Source organism: Vitis riparia, chromosome 8, assembly GCF_004353265.1.
Source record: "Vitis riparia cultivar Riparia Gloire de Montpellier isolate 1030 chromosome 8, EGFV_Vit.rip_1.0, whole genome shotgun sequence".
NCBI lineage: Eukaryota > Viridiplantae > Streptophyta > Magnoliopsida > Vitales > Vitaceae > Vitis > Vitis riparia.
Genome location: NC_048438.1, coordinates 2,112,320 through 2,130,602, shown reverse-complemented (window position 1 = coordinate 2,130,602; position 18,283 = coordinate 2,112,320). Strand labels below are relative to the sequence as shown.

The 18,283-nt window shown below is 32.6% G+C and overlaps 1 protein-coding gene across 1 annotated transcript; it reads right to left on the bottom strand.

Moving 5' to 3' along the window:
* Nucleotides 1-1,336: 1,336 nt before the first annotated feature.
* LOC117921112 (probable zinc metalloprotease EGY1, chloroplastic) lies at nt 1,337-9,952 on the bottom strand. Its single transcript, XM_034838907.1, has 10 exons — nt 9,424-9,952; nt 7,279-7,743; nt 6,961-7,101; nt 5,370-5,471; nt 4,201-4,412; nt 3,704-3,754; nt 3,558-3,627; nt 2,420-2,488; nt 1,745-1,795; nt 1,337-1,610 (listed from the first exon to the last, which is right to left on the bottom strand). The coding sequence occupies exons 1-10, from the start codon at nt 9,742-9,744 to the stop codon at nt 1,452-1,454; spliced, it is 1,641 nt and encodes a 546-aa protein (XP_034694798.1). The 5' UTR covers nt 9,745-9,952; the 3' UTR covers nt 1,337-1,451.
* Nucleotides 9,953-18,283: the final 8,331 nt, after the last annotated feature.

Sequence of the window (18,283 nt, the reverse complement as noted above, 5' to 3'; positions counted from 1 at the left end):
CGACGCTTGCTTTTTTTTTTTTTTTTTATCCTATTCTTTTGAAATTTATTGGTTTGTTAAAACTTAATATTTATTATTTAATAATATAAATTGATTTTAAGTTAAATTATATTTAAAAAGATTAAATTAATTTAAAATTTATTTTAAATTATAAAATTGATATATTTATTAAAATAAATTATAACTAAGTCGATGTGAAGTAATTTCAACAAATTATATTTTATCAAGGAATAAATTTCCTAGAGTAAATTATGGATTAATATGATCAGTTCTTCCATTATCAAATTAATTATAAATAAAATTGGTAAAAATTGATTTTAATTTTGTTTTAATATGATAAAATATCATAAAATATTTTATGCCTAAATTAGGCTTAATTTTATATTTAAAAGTGGAAGAGGTTGAATTAGAAGTAATTTTAATTTGGGAATTTTATTTTTAAAAATTAATAAAATAAAATTATAAATTTTTATATAATATTGATGGAATAAAGTTCCATACCATAGCATTCAATCACAATGATTATTTCTATTTCCACTTCCTTCCATATAAAAATTAACAGGGTTTTAATAAAATTTTAACAATATCAATATTAATCCTTAAAAATACTTTTAAAAAAATATTTAGGTCATGTTAGGTAACAGTCTTTGAAAAAAAAGTTTTTGAGAACAATTTTTTGAAATTTATTCTATGATGTTTTGTTAAATAAAAATTTATTTGGGAATATGAAATATTTAAATTGTTTTTAATATGTTTAAATTTGTTTTAAAAATAATTTTTATGTTCAATGTTTTATTTTTAATCATTTTACATGTTTATATTACCGTTTTTTAAAACACCACTCAAAAAATAACAAAAAACAATTCAAAAACATTTTTTGAAAATAGTTCTTTTTGTTAATAAGAATGAAAAACAAATTTATAATTATTAAGAATCTATTTGTTAGTAATTTTTAAAAACTCTTTTAATATTTATAATATTTTAAAAAAAATTATTTCTACCATCACTCCCAAATACACTCTAAATATGCTTTTCTATTTTTTTTATTTTAAAAAACAAAAAATTATTTTCGAAAATAATTACCAAACAGACCCTGATGTTAACAAAAAGAAAAGTGTTTTAAATATTATGTCATATGATAAAAAACAATAATTTTTGAAATAATAACCTACAAAACAATTATTCAACGATCACTTTATGTGATTTTTTGAGAATTTTAAAAAATTTGTCAAAACACTTGAAATTCCCTCCCAAATAAACTCTAAAATCTACTAGAATTATATTTGAATGGGCTCTAGGTGAGTCACAACTGAAACAAATATGGTGAAACCAAATATATGAAAAATGGTGAAGGAATATAGATTGATAATGTCCCCTCTATCATCCACCAATTGATCCATTTTCAGTAAGGCACAAAAATTCTGATTTCCTCTGCCTAAGCCTAATATACATCAAAATGTGGTTACAAGACCTATACCCAGCTCCTCTGCAAGCTCATCCCATACAGGAAGGAGGGTCAATACCACCAGGAATATAGCCACTGTAAGCACTGTTTTCCTCCATGTTCCGACCTCTGTTACGTCGTTTAAACATGGTTTCTCTGGACTCCTCTGATCATAAAATATTGAGATTAGATCATAAAGGGAAAGATCAGTAAAGTAGAGATTAGAAACCGAAAAAATAGATTCAGTCATTTCAGTTCAGTTTTTCTTTCTGATGTTTCTGTTTATTATTCTTGGCGTACCTGGCATATTAGCACATACAGTCCCCAAGGAAGTGACAAAGGTCCCCCAAGCTGAAGGCAGGGAAAAAAAAAAGGTACACACATTCAAATGGATTTCAAAGTAATCAAAACATAATTGATAGAGAAAAATAGAAAGCAAAGGACTTGAACCTGAAACCAACCTTCAATTAATCAGTGCAAGGAATATAAGAAGAGAATGTGTTCTCTCTCTCTCTCTCTCATTTTTATTAATTAGAAATAATAAAGCAAAGCGCAAACATTATATACCATATCTCAATCATAACCCTAGTACTCAAATTATAATAATACCCTTAGAAATAATCTTTTAGCGGACGTAATATTGAATCAGTGAAATTTTGTTTAGGAGTCTATGTCTAGAAAATGTTGTCGACAAGCTACTAGGTAGTATAAAAATGTCATATGAAGCAAAGGCTCTATTGATTTATATGTAAAATGAATCTTTGAGACTGATACAAGCTTTACATGTAAGGTTAATAATTTGGGAAGGCTTGCCTTGATGTTAGTTGCATTTTTGCAATCTATTTAATCATTTGGAGAATCAAATAATTGAATTATTATTAACAGCAAGGCTAATTGCACAAACCCAACATGGATGTGGCTAAGCTACTAAGCCATATTTGCTAAAGAAAGACTAGAGCAAATATAAGGGCATACCACTCCAAGTCCCAGTAACGTGTATGTTGTTAAACCGAATCCAGACAGTGCACCTTTTCCAAAAGCACCCTGTTGAAACATGAAGTTAAATGTTATAAACAACATGTACAGTAAGATTAAGGAGATTAAGTGAACCAACCCAGAAACAGTCTGGACATAAATCTGGAATGTATTTGATGAAAACAGGTAATGTATTCACACTTATTCAAAAGGTTAAGTTAACTAAAGGGCTTCTCATGGAAATGCCAAAATGTTGACTAATTAATTATGAAATGCCTGTAATATAAATTCATTCCAGGCAAACAAAAAACAAACCAAGGTAAATAAATTGGCTAATTCAGCTATAATCAACCCAAAATTCAACCTACAAGCAAATTTAAATAGTGAAAAACTTTTGGTTAGCGATGAAGACATCCACCTACCAGATTTGCTGGATCCGCACAACAAATTTCAGCTTTTGATCCAACTGATTTGGCTTTAAAAGTAAGGCAAAGTTGGGTAGCAAGAAACTTCGATTTTGATCCATATGCAGATTCAAATTATATTTAATTTGGAGCTGAACAAAGACATAAGGTGCATGTTGACACGGGTCTCATAGTTTTAGACCATGAAGGAAAATTGCCATGGAACATATGAAGGTGCTTCAGTCTTTGTGATAGTACTAGTTCAAATTAACATGATTGTTCCATTACATAAAACACCAACCATGGAAATTTGCTGGTAAGTTGACTTAACAGGAGTGTTTCAAGACTACAAATTCTTCAACATGTGCCTGCATATAAAGGGGAAGAATGGCTTCTCCATATTTCATGTCCTGAAGCAAGGCTGCCTTAAACTAGATTTTCTAGATCAAAATACCAACAAATTTAAGCATCATAATCAAATCCTATCTCATTTTAGTTTCGTCTCTTTTTAATTATAATATTTTGGGAAAAATTTCCATCTGCAGTGCAACAGCTTTGCAGCTTTTAGGTGTAGGTCTAACCTCCAGCAGGCTCCCTGAGTTGCGTTCAAGCCTCAAAACTCACTTTCCTAGTTCTTTTTCCTTTCCCCTTTTTTAAACCTCTTTTAAGTTCAAAAAATATGTAAATTTTTTTTTATCATAAATAACAAGTAAATAAGAGGAAGGGAAGGATACCTGCACAGCTCGACCTCCATCAAGGCATCCCACTGGAAGCATATTAAAAGCTGACGTGGTTAAGCCACACCTGCAGAAAGAACTTGAATGAAAAGAGTTTTATGTATGTCTTAATAAGATAATAAGATCCAAGACCAGTACATCACCAGCCAGCAATCACAAGAGGATGGATTGGAACTGTGGCAGCATGCATTGCTCTGCATATTATATTGCAAGATGTTAACTAAAACTTTTCAAGACAGAGATGAGATATTAATCAACTCTAGTTAATTCCTGTACCAACTATAATTAAAAAATAAAAAAGTTATAAATTTAAAAAAAATCATGTAAAGGTATTTATCAAAAAAAAAAAAAAAATCATGTAAAGGAATAGTAAATAATAGCTTAAAATGGACACGGTGACTGGAACTATTCCATCAAACTTTTTGCTTTAGAATCTTGGTGGCATTTTTCTTTTTTTCTTTTTTTAATAAAAAAGGAAGATATTTTGGACCAATCACCTCAGGTACCCCATGTAGGACACTGGCTACAAAATATTAATCAAGAAGAGGATCATAACCATTTAATTATGAATTCCTTTACATTTTGTAATATTATTTTCTTTTCTTACTGATGAAAGCATGGAAGCGAAGGAAAAACGTACGCATAACCAAGAGTGGCTCTACTGATGAGCCCAAGAAGCAAAGAACCTTGAAATAGCATGCTAGGAACCTGCACTAAATCTCCTGCAGCATCTGGATTTGATGAAAGCAGCAAGCCAACAGAAAACATTGCACAAGATAGTGCAGCACCAGCGAAGGGGCCCGCAAGTGAAATGTCAACCTTTGTCCTTCGATCAGGAAGGATAGATTTGAACTACAGGAAATTTACAGTTAATGAGTGTAAAATTCCAGGAAACACTAGAAGGTTACTACCCAAAAAGATTAATTACATTTTATATATCAATTAATTTTACTCTCTCGTGTGCAGACAATATAGAAACTACATTTTTTTTTCCTGATAGGCGCAGGCAATAGAAAAACTACTGATGGGCATAACTTTTAGAAACATAAGACAGACATAATAGAGATTGCTTCATTATACACAAGTCACATATCACCACCAATACTCTGATGTCCTGTTAAAAACATGGGTACAATCTCAAAAACAAAAATTATTAAATAGGGGCGTTCCTTGGTCCAATTTTAATTGCACAGGATTTCAATTGTGAATACATAGATTTCAATCTGCAGCTACTCCATGTAAAAAATGCCAAAAGTTTATATCTACTAAAAAGAAACACCCATCTTAGAACTCTTGAAACAGGACTTGCACTGGGGAGTGGCCTTTTTGGTACTGGTTGTTTAAAACAAAAAAAGCAACACAAGCCAGAGTGCTACTATGGACCACAGCAATGTAATTTTCCTAGGTAGCCATTGCTCATTTCTGTCACCTATGAGCTTTCCTCTGCAGCAGTGTTATGTTCATGTTCCACAAAAATTTGGGTTTCCAATCAACTTAAAAGTTTTTAAAATAAAGAAAAAAGCCCCTAACATGCAGGGCTGAGATCACTATGCTGACATTCTAAGTAAACCTAACAGTATTCAATTAAAAAATACCTGGAAGAAGGAAAATAAAACAGACAATCAGGAAACTTCAGCATACTTGTTTTTATTTCTATATTTACTATCAAAATCACCAACATCCAGTGGTCCATCCAATCACTTATAACATAGTGCAAGAAATGCACCATTAAAAGATGAATAAAAAGAGTTTCTGCCACCCAGTGTTTACATGTTTCTAAGTTACCACAGAAATTACTAGATATCTCACCTGAGTGATTGCACCGAAACTGCCCAGAGTAATGTTAGGAATAAAGTAAGGAATGCTTAGTTTTACTTTCTTGGGGAAAGCAGCCAGAAAATGCCCAACTTCCTGCACGGAATCAAGTCCTTCATGTAGAAATCAAATCAGAAGGTAAAAAATTTAAGAATTGACTACTTGACCAAAATCAGCGTCATCACTTAGAGAAGGAGAAGAACGATGAAAGACAACGACAATGTTTGGCAATGAACAATAGCAACATATCTAGCAACACTCGTTTTAGTTTACAATTTCTTTGCTGACTTAATTTATTAGTTTCAGTAGTTTTAACTTGTGTGGTAATGAATTTTCAAAGTTTGCCAATGTTTAACATGCTTACTGTTCTTTGAAATTAAATTGTCCAATGTTAATTAACTAAAGTTAGCTAACTAAAACAACTTGCATCCTAGGTGGCATATTCTTGTGGAGTTGTGTGCATGTGACATGAGCTTCAGCAAGTGGAAGTTCCAAAAGTACGCACTTCTATATCAAAAATGTGTATTCTTAAAATTACTCAATCCAACCTCACTACGCAGTCTACGCTTGTAGTTCACCAATACCTTTTGGGCACCACAAAAGTTACTAGGGTGCAGTGTTGCATCATATTCTTGTGTAGTTGTGTGACTTGAGCTTTGGCAAGGTAGCAAGGCATGAGTAGGCATGTAGTTTTGAGTGTCAGAGAGGGGGGTTTATGTTTGAGAGCGTGCAAAATTAGGGTAGTCTCCTCAGCCTTTTCCAACAGAGTGAGAGAGAGAGAGAGAGAGAGAGAGAGAGTATTTTCTTAGCCTTCTTCTTCATCTTGAGATACATTAGACCTTAGTTTTACCTACCATCTAAAGCATATTGGAGGCATAAGTGAAAATATTAGAATAGTATTTAGGTAATAAGAAATATATTGATAAGTGCCTAGCAAAAGTAGGGGACCCTGGAAAGGAAAAAATTGATAGTACTAGGAAGAGGAAACCAGAACTTTTATAGTCGAGCAGTGGAAATGGATTCTGAGTTAGCAATAAATAATAATAAGATTCGTGGAGTCAACTAGATAAAATAACAAATTGTGTAACTTCAGAGAAAAGATGCCTAGGTAAAGGGTGATGAATCTAAAAAAAGAAGAATAAGGCCAAAAATTAGCAGCAGCAGCAGAAAGAGGACCAAAACTTGTATGACAGAGTAGCAGAAATGGATATATTAAAATGTTAAAATAAGAGTCATGGGGTCAACTTGGTTGGAGGAGGGCATTATGAGTAATAAAAAGCGCAAATGATTGTCAAAATGCCATATAGAAGGTAATATTCTGCCAACTTAGTAGTTGTATCACAAGTTATTGCTCTTGAACATAAATTACTTAAAAGTCGACAGTGATGGTATGTAGGTTATGTTTTAGGGTTTCTAAGCCCTACAATCTTAAATAATGATAATAATAATGAAAAAAGAAGCCAGAAGTAGACCATGTTCTGCACAAGAAGCATAAGTTCAAGAGATAGCACTGCACTATAAGAACTGTCCCATCGAAATGAATTCAGTTAACTAAAATTGATAAAATGGTTGAGATTTCTCTTACATGAAACAGCTGAACCCCCAAGACACCATATGCTAGGGGCAAAGCAGACTCCACAAATGGAAACAGAAGCCCCATATCTGGTGGCTCAATGGCATCAGGATCTGTGAAGTACTTGACTACATCTGGTGGAAGTCGATTTATCTGTTAATAGGAAGCATACCATGAATACAAACTACTTCCAAAACAACCAAGAAATTCAGTCTTAAAGGTTCATTAATCATAAATACTCACAAACAAGATAGGAGGACTGGTAAGAACAACAAAGAAGACTGTCAGGATTAACACCATAGAGTCAAGGTATATAGCCAACTAGCATACCTGCGATGCGATTCCCAACTCCACAGAGGAACCAATGGTAAGAAGGAATAACAAGAAAGCAATCACATACTGCCAGAGTGTTGTGGGGCCAGGTTCAGAAACCTCTTTCCGCAGCATGCCAAAGCTAACACGTGGCCCACCACGTGGATCCAACCCATCTGAATTGGGTTCTTCAACCATAAAAAGGTTGTACTTATCACCCATGATTTCGGTCAGCTGACTTTGAAGTTTGGCAAAAATCTCCTCTCTCTTACCCCTTAAATTTCCAAGGAAAAGAATGCCCTCTCCAAGATCCCCAAATGGCTCTTCTTTGGTCACCCAGAAAGTGGAATAGCCAAAAAGTTTATCCTTAATGAGCTTTACATCAGCAGGATCAACTTTCTCAGGCCCAAGGAGTTCCATGAGTTTAAAAGAGTCAACTTGGAAATTATTGTAACCTGGTCCTATGGGAGAAATAGATGGTGGCTGAAGAGAAAAACATGGACTGCACATCAGTAGTTGCATCACACTTATCATAGAACAGTTTTTTTTTTATAAGTGCAAATGTATTAGAGAGAATAAAAGTATACACAATAGATACAAAGCAACCAAAAGTCCAAAAAAAGGCGTGGGAACAAAAAAACTATCATAGAACAGTTGACAGTTGATTTATATCTTATGCCATTTTCATAGCACAGTTGATAGTTGTTATATAGTTGTGCCTTCATAACAGTATAGTTGATATATATTCATCAAAACCTCATCTCCATTATTTTCTTCTTCCCCTTTCACAAAACCTACATGACAATTAATTGATTGCCACTAGGAAATCAAAGAAATATTTGTGCCAAACAGACAAGATAATCCCCATGATTGGAAAAATAACCTCCATTTATTGGAAATTGTAAATATAACCTTAGTTTGACATTTTTACCCCTGTGCTTTTTTGCAAAAAGTGCTTGAATGCGAAATGGCAATGGAGATAAAAGAGATTGATGACGGGTATTTTTGTCTAAAAAAGGTTATATTTCATGTTTCTAAAAAAATGGAGGTTATTCTTCTGAACATGTAATTGTTTTATTCTTTTAATCAAATAAAAATAAGAAATCTATAAGAGGGCGGTTGCATGACCATCCATGATTTGGACCAACTGCCTTTGTAGGTGGCTTGTAAAAAATTCTGGCTAGGATGCTAAAGAAAGTTATTGGGAATTAGTGTATAAATCTCAAAATGTTGTAGTCGAGGGTAGACTTAATTTCAATGCAATGCATTTGGTGGATTAAATTGTGTATCTCCACTGTTAGGTTCCCTATGTTGGTTAAAATTCGATAGGCTATTTTTAGAGTTTTTGAGGAGATTGAGGTAGAGGATTCCTCTCCCTTTCTTGTATATGTTAATAATGGAGGCTTTAGGTTGCTTTATTCCTGGGTGGTTCAAGTTGCTTTAAGTGGCATTATGGTGGAGGGAGGGAGGAGAGGGGATTCAAATCTTGCATTTACACTTCATGGATAACTCTCCCTTCTTTTGTGAGGCACATAGTCAGCAGTTGTTCTTCTTGAGGTGGATTCTTCTTTATTTTGAGGTGCTGTCAGGACTTAAAATGAATCCAGAGAAGACCAAAGAGTAAGACCACCCCGGTGGGGGACATCCCTAATGTTGGTTTGTTGATGCTGCAGCTTGGTTCTAGCATGGAGCATTTGCCTACCATTTATGGTTTACCAATGAGAGCACATCTTATAAGTCAAGTGCAAGTTGGGTTTCAGAGGAAGATAAGTTTAAGAGAAGTGGACCAACCTTAGGAAAACGATAATATTGATCAAGGGGAAGACCAATGCTCATTGAAAAGCAAACTATCTAATAGCAATTTACTTCATGCCCCTATTTGTGAGGCCTAAAGTGGTGTGCATTCGAATAGAGAAGATTCAACTGAGATCTCCTATGGGTTGAGGGTTAAGGGGGAGCCGTGATACAGGGGCACATCAAGCCAACCCAACCGAATCCCTCAAATCCAATAATGCAAAACTAAAGATGCCCGACATGAAATTTTCAGATTTACCAAACACAATTTTATCCAGATACACGCATTCATACACAAATCTAGTTCCAACAATTTCCAACCAACAGAAAAAAAAAAACGTAAATAATGATAATAATGATAAAATGTACCCTTGAAGAAACAGATGCAGGCGGGTCCTTATCGGAATCCAACTCCTCCTCGGCCTCTTCAGGCATGGTGGCGGTTTTGGAATTAGAATCTTTAACAAGACTACTCTCTTCTCCTTCATTTTTGTCACCATTTCCATTAGTGCTGAAACATCTAAACCTACCAAAACTCCCACTGGAGACCTGTTTCTTGGAGCACAAGAAACAGAGGTTCTTACTAGTAATGTTAAACAGATGAATTCTTTGCCTGAAATCATTTCCGACTGGACGAGAACGGAACCTGAAGGTAGCAGTGCTGAAACTGCAGCTGGTGAGAGTTCCCATTGGGATGAAGTACAAAACTAAAAAAAAAACTCCAAACCACTAAGAAATTTGTTCGGATTGGAGAAGAATTTGCTAGAGTTGTAGTGACAATTGAGCGAAAGAAACCCTAAGAATTTGAAGAGAAAATCAGAAGAAATGTGGGTTTTGAAGCAGAGAGCGGATCGGGTCGTGGAAGCAAAGCTGAGAACGATTGAAGAGCTCTGGCATCGTATCCGATTATCTTCGTCCTCGGATATTTTGCCTTTTTAATATCTTTCAATTTTATTTTTATTTTTTTTGAAATATTATTTTTAAATAAATCAAAACCAGGAAAAAATTTTAAATATAATTTTCACATATCGCCATATTGGCATAATTTTCTAAGTTAATTAATTTATTTTTACCAAATTTTATTTAGAAATTTAAATCTAGAAAATAGGTTATTTTTACTTATTTTTTAATTATTACTCAAAATATTATAAAAATAATAATTAAAAACATCTCAAATTTATTTTTAAAAACAACTTATTTTCAAAACAAATTTTCAATAATTATTTTTTATCAAAAGTTTATCAAACATATTTTTTGAATTAAAAAAATTGTTTTCATATGAGAGAGAGAGGAAGAGAGAGAGTGGGTTTTTCAAATTACTTTTTTGTTTTTATTATCTTTATCTTCTTTTAACTATTTCTAACTTCGAATTTTCTTGTCAATAAAAAGTTTCATAAATCGGACTATTTTTATAACATGTCTTTTTAAAGTGGAATTCATCATTTGCTTTTTCTTTTTCATTTACTTAGATATTTTCCGTTTCATCAATTTTGTCCAAATATATATATACAAAATAATAAAATTTATACATAGGAAAACCTTTTCTAATTATTTTCTATCCATAATTCAACCCTATTAAACTTTTCAATTGCAACACTTTAATCTCAAGTGCTAATTTGGTCTGAATTTTAAAACATTGATACAATAAGGAGGTTGTCTTGTCAAACTCCAAACTAGATTTTAAAAACTATTTTCTCGCATTTATTTTAAATTAATTTTTTTTTTCAAGTTGTAAATGAACATTTAAATCTAATCCCTCCTTATCCATTTAAATTAAAACTTTAAAAATTTTAATAAGGTTGTGTTGTAGAATTATTATGGTAATATAAAGCCTTAAATTTGCCTTGATGCAATGAAATATAGGTCCACTCATTCCTAACATGGTATAAATTCAATCATGGCCTAGTTTAGGTCCATTCCTTCTAGGCTCAATTTAATGTCATTCACTTTTGGCCCAACATGGTTCCAACTCACTTGTTTTTTATTTTTATCTTTTATTTTTGGTTTTATGTATGTTTCTAAATTACTTTTCAAGTCATGTTGATAATCCTTCAAGGGGATCTCCATCCCAAGAAAATCCTCCTAATGTCAAGGATTCAAACAACTCAAGAACTTCCAGGTCTCTATAAATTGATATCTTCCTATGAGTTAATTGAAGGAATTCATCTGTCATCTTCCCATGCCTATGGCAAGCCTTACTAGTAGAATTGAGCTCTTACAAATGCCTATAGGCTTTTAACCACTAAACTTCTAAAAATTTGATGCCAAAGGAATCCAAGGCAACATGTGGCCCATTTCCTAGAAACATGTAACAATGAAAACACTCAAGGGATCTCTTAGTCAAACAATCTTATTTGTTCATTGAAAGTAAATGCCTTTGATTGGTACATTGATTATGAACCTAGCTCAATAGACAGTTGGGAACAACTTCAACATAGGTCCTCAATCATTTCTATAATACTTAACACATTGTAAGCATGATAAAACTCACAAATACTCACCGGTGGAAGGATGAACTTGTCATTGACTATATCAACAAATGGATAAATTTAAGTCTTAATTGCAAGGAGAAGTTAATTGAAATCTCGATTATTGAGATATGTACACAAGAAATGCATTGGGCCCTAGGCTACATTTTATAAGGAATAGAGCTAAGAACCTTCGAAGAATCAACAATGTAAGCTCATGATATGGAACTTAACATTCCAATTAATGAAAATATGGGTCCAACTATTCAAGATCCAATAAAGGTAAAGATAAACAAGATGCTCGCATGAGGGGGGTGGGAGCGTTAATCTTCTCTCAAGACAAGTGACAAGGAATTATGACTACAAATGATGTTCCAACCAAACTCCCAAGTAAGATGAACAAGAAAGAGTTCAAAAAAATTGACATCTCACAAGGCATAGGAAAAACAAAGCCTACTTTAAACAAGTTACAAAGAAAAGAAGTATTCATTCCTTGACTCCAACATTCTTAAAATGCTTGATGACCTTCTCAAAATGAAGCTAATTGAACTCCTATAAATGAAGCACCTTAAAGGGGACATGACATATTAATGACCCAAAATACTACAAATACCACTAATTGGTTAGTCATCATGTTGAACTGTGTTTGTTCTAAAAGACAAGATTATGGAGTTAGCTCGTCAAGGGAAGATTGATCTTGAAGAAGAAATGGGAATACTAAGGTTAATGATGTTGCATGCTACTTGCAAAATTCAATTTGGATCATTCAATTCTATTCAAGTCTATTCTGTCGAATTTGCTTTTTCATAAGCTTTTCTATTCGAATTAGCACCCAGGATATCACTAGGTCAGGTCTACAAGAAGTAAATATTTTGAAAAACTTGAATTTAGCCATCTATTAATAAAAAGAATGGGTTTTCATAACTTGATAGAGAAACAATAAATCAAATCTACCAAAGCCATCATAAACACAATTGAGAAAAACTAAGCATAAACCTAAGATGGTAAAAAGGTAGGAGAAAAAATGAAGCCCTAAGAAAGTGAAAAAAATTGTTATTAATCATGAGCTTACAGATCCTCATGAACTGGTTTTCGTAATCTAGCAAGGTAGTGCTATCAACCTATCAAAGATTACCTATTCAATCCTTAAGTTATATATCCTCTTATTATGTGATCAACTAACATACTCTAACTTTCAAAGAACATATGTCAAATTTCACTAAACAAATTGTTATTGTCATAGTCTTCCTAATCATATGTCCTTTAGATCAACTAAGAAAATACATTGTCTCAATCCCTATGAGATATCGTGGTGTCTGTATCAAGAATGCCTATTGCCATGAGCCTCTGTCAATAGTGACAAAATTCATAGAGATATATTGTTAGGATAAAGCACTAAAAAGCATGACATGATGTAATAAACATATGGTTTTTTATTATTTATTTAATAAAGTTCCAATTTACTTTTATCTATCTTATTTCCATGTATTATATCTTGTAAGTACCCTAGCTTACATCTTTTGTATTGTATATGATTTGGGTGCATTAAGAGTTACACGGAAGATCTAAATCACAAGTTCCTTGCAAATAAATGGCTTGTTCACAACTGGTTCATAAGCTTAAGTAACTTATTAGAAACTATAGTACACCACCTTCTACTTAGAGAGATGACTAGTCTTGGCTATTGTGATGAGTTTTCCATGGTAAGCGCACAAGTGTATATGAATAGTATATTAGTGTGTATGGTTACACATTGGACATGACCTATGATGGGTCATGACTTAAAATTATCAAGTAATCACGACCTTACCAAGTTGCTTTATTGTGTTATCTCTTAACCCTGAAGGATTATTGAGTTTGTGGTAAAATTAGCAGTGACTTTGAACTACAAGTAAGATCGTAAGTTGATTATATATTCCCTATGAATTAGATCACTCTTGATTGAAACTAGTAGTAATAGGTATTCTCAATAAAGGCACCATAGTATCTCATGGGATTGAGATAGAGTGTTCCCTTGAGTGATCTTAAGAAAGTGTGTTCATGTAAACTATGGTCATAGTTCATTAAGTGAAACTTGATATTAGCTTTTGAAGAGCTAAGACATGTCAATTGAATACATAATAAGAGGATCTGTGACTCAAAGATTATAGAGGTAGTCTTAAAAGGTTTATAGTTTTCACTTTGTTAGACTATGAACATTAGTTCATGGGGAAATTGAATGCAATGATAGTAAGTCATGGACTCGAGCATGTAGTGTTTTGTTGTTATTTACATAGGATATTGAAGTTCAATTGATTTTCTATAGTGGAATGTTGAATCAATTTTAAAATTAGATTATGAGAGAGTTAATACTCCTATAGGTCCCAATAACCTTGCTTTGAACTCATATATCTTGTTGGCATGGATTATGAGGGTTGAATTGACTTTAGGTTCACTTTTGTGTATAAAAACGTTTTGGTAATTATGCAAGGTTGCATAGGGGTAAGTGAATAACATCTCTAGATTGAACTAATTGATTAATTAATAAGCTCTATTAGGTTAATTAATCAATTATGACTCATTTTGCGCTAGTTTAAGTGACCCATGCCCTTAGTGAGAGTGGAGAAACCTATAAATACACCCTTAGGAGTTAGGGTTTCTATAGTTTTTTTTCTAAAAAGTCATCTTCAGTCTTCAGAGAGAGAAAATCATAGCCTCCGCCTTCTCTTACATCCTTATTGGAAGTGTGTGAAGATCAAGGTTCAAGTTATTGGGTGGAAGACTCCAGATTTATGAGACTTTTGTAACTTCGTTCTTCATTTTCATCACATGGATTCGATTTAGGAACATTTGAATCTAAGGTATGTTTTTTGTTAGCACTTTCTTAATCCGTTTAAAGTTTAAAAATGCTTGTGCATAGGATTTAGAAAACCCTAAGATAGTCAAACATGTTCCAAGTCTGATCCGAGCTTGGGAAATGGAAATATTCAAGATTTTTTCATCATATATGACAACATTAGGGTGTCACCTATAGGTCAAAGTCTCCTATTGACTTTAGTGTAAACTCAATATTCTCCTAAGGTCGAGAGTTCATTCTATATAGTAACTTGGTAAATCATGAAAACTTAATTATCATAGGTCATGATTCACTGTAGGTTTTACCCAATGTGTAACCACACATACTAGTGCACTCATTATGGGAAACCCATCTCGACGGCTAAAATAAGTCATTCCTCAAATTAGGAGGTAGTGCACTATGGTGTCTACTAGATTGTCAAAATCTATGAACTGATTATGAACTACTTACCATCTTGCAAATAACTCATGATTTGTATCCTTTGTATAACTCCTAATACACTTAAGTCATGTACAATACAAGTGATATAGACGTATATGCTCAAATGACCAGTTAATCCATAAAAATGATAACAAAGGGAAACCAAGGAACATAGATTAATAAATTAACCATTTGTTACATCATGTCATGCTTTCCAGAGCTCTATCCTAACAAACTCTCACTAACCCTAAAACATGTTAAGAACACATTTGACACCTAAGCTATTCTTATGACCATAAAAGATTATAGTAAACAAAGTTTTCATGAAGGGATTTATTAGGTTCTCTACAAAGGCAATATTTTCCTTAGTCACATCTCTTTTCATTACTATCTCATGTATCAAGTGATGCTTCCTCTCAATGCATTTACCTTCCTAATGGTTCTTTGGTTTTTTAGATTATGCCATTAGTACCAAAGGCGGTACAACCAAGGGTACTACCCCCAAGTCCTATGAGAAACTTAAGAAGCCAAATGACTTCTTTTATTGCCTTAGAATTAACAATATATTCGACCTTCATAGTGTAGTTAACAATACAAGATTGTTTCACATTTATCTAACAATCCCACTACCTAAAGTGAATATAAATTCGAAGATAGACTTAAGGGAGTCTTTATCAGACTAAAAATCTAAATCCATATACCCAAGGGTTACCAACTCATCACAATGATCCACAAACATATAATTCATTGTTCTCTAAAGATACTTGAGCATATGTTTGATTGTAGTCCAATGCTCTAAGTCCAAATTAGACTAATATCTACTTACCATCCTTACAGTAAAACAAATATCTGGTCTAGTCACAACATCATATACATAAGGCTATGTTTTCATGTGATCTTTCTCCTAAAATGTTTAAGGACACTAATTTGAAGAAAGAAGTGTTCCATGCCTAAAGGGTAGCAAACCATTCTTGGAGTCTTACATCACATACTTGACCAAAAGCTTGTAAATATAGGTGACCTACGACAATGCAATTTTTTTTATTCTTATGATCCTAAAAGACCTTAATCCTAAGAATATATTATGTCTTTCTTGAATCTTTCATCTAGAACTGAGTAGATAATCAAATCTGGTCTAATGATAATAATCCTACATAATTTCCAATGAGTATAGAATGTCATCGATGTACAAGATAAAAAAATCAAGTGATCCTGGATATCTTGACACCCTATCAAGACCCGACTTCACACACAGCTAGTCTCCTGTTTGTTTTGATCATCACCAGGATTCTTGATGACATTGGATTTGACTTGGACCAAACTCTAGTTGTTCATAGACCTCAGGTTCTTATTGATGTGAGCTACTGGTCTAAGCACTACAACCATGTTTATGGCCCCATAATTCCACCCGATCCTGCTCAACAAGGTGCCACTCCATAAGGCCTTATTCTATAAGCCATAGCCACAACAGCTTAGGAGGTTGCTACTACAGAGAAGGAGATTCATGTTGTAGAGTAGGATCTTCTTATTCAAGAGGTTGACTTCCCTAAGCCCATTCCTCATGGATGGCACAATCAGGGTCAAGGGGTTTCCTCTCATTTCTTAACTTACCTTACCCCCAAGTTAGATGTTCTTCCACTTTAGAGAGTGATAGACTCATTGGACCAACTTCACCTTCACATAGATACTTTGGGTACTTAAGGTGTTGAGCTTCACTCCACTCTAACCACCCAATTGGACGTTCATGAGCATGAGATGGATGCTCGCTCTCAAGGTATCGAGGGTAACTCTAGGTCATTACTTCATAGATTTAGTCACAGAGTGCCTCGAGTTTCACACTTTTACCATTACCTTAGGATTTGACTCTCTAGATTATAGTTTTTTTTTCTTTTGTGATCCATTTGTTTTGTACACTAAAGCCATGTTGGCTCGGTATATTTAGCTCTTATTTTGCTTGTATGGTTTGGATATTTTATTTTCTTTTTCTTATCTCTTGTATCCAAAACCTTTTTTGAATGACATATATTATTTGTTGGCAATTTTGTTCATTTTTATTTTGGTATAGGATCCTTTTTAAATAGTGACTTTCTCTTCATTGAAGATTTGAAGTTATTATACATTCAATTGAATTGTCATAGGTAAGTTTGAAAAGGTTCATTAGAGGCAAGTTAGTATTTAAAAGGATAAAAATTTGATCAAATAATTATTTTTGAGCTAAAATGTTTTAAAACTCATTTTTGGTAAAACAGGTGTGCATAAGCTTTGGCCAAAGCACTCAAGCGCTCAAGTGCTTAAATAAGCGCTCGAGCTCCCAAGATATTCAAGCGGTGGTCAAGTCCGCTCAATGCTCATTCCATAAATCTACCATATTCTAGTAGTTCACTATTATGGAAATAAGAGATTTATTTTTTATAAAAATTCCCTTTCCGATCCTCTAGGTGATCTGAACTTATATATACACTTCTTATGCTTGTTTTAGGGTTTGATGCTTCCATTGAGAAAAACCATAACTTGCCTTACCATTCTCAAAAACTCTTAATAATTTGTTTAATCGAATTCTAAGTTGTCAAAAGAACCTGTACCCCCTCAGAGGTTGAGGTGAATCTACTAGAGCATTTGAGATGTTGTGTTGCGGACATGGATTATGATATTGGTATTGTAAAGTAAGTCTTTGGGTAAGCATCTTGGTAAATCAATTGATTATGATTTTATATAATGAATGTTTGATATGAGGTCATAGAGTTGACTCTTTATCTCCATTGTTAGTGCAAGAGTTTTCCACATAAAATTCTTCTCTCTTGTATGTGATTGGATTCTTATTGATCATTACTAATTTCATACAAAGTTTAATTGAGTTATAAAGGTTTAAATATTCCTTATAAGTTTAATTACGTTAAAACCTTTAACTCTTGTATTAAAATCTTTAAAAAATCTTTAGAATGAAAATAGGAATGAATATTGGATAAGAAAGAGGAGAATTATAATATTCAAAATCCTATTAAGAATATATCATCGTTTGGATGCTAAGAAAATACTTCTAGGTTGGATACAATCATTTGCATTCAAAAGAACATGAAAGAAAAGTTTGCATCTATAATGCTTTATCTAAAACTCATAATTCTTTAACATAGTTGATCGAGAATTTTTTTAATTATATTTTTTTTATATTTTTTAGGATTTTTTTTAAGCAAAGAGAGTGAGAGAGAGAGATAACATAGGGTTTTTTTTTTTTTTTTTTTTTGTTTTGCATCATTTTTATAAATAATAAATATTTAAAAATAATTTAAAATATGTAAATAATAAAAATAAAATAGAATAAATTTAAGACGATAACAAGTTATATAAAAATTATAAAACTTTTTTGCCATTTGAAAAAAGATTAATAATTAAAGAATTTTAAAAAGCAAAAAAAAAAAAACTAATTTTTTATTAATTAAAATATCAATTATAATTATCTAATTTTATTTAAACAAAATAAAATCAATTATCAATTATCTAATTTAAA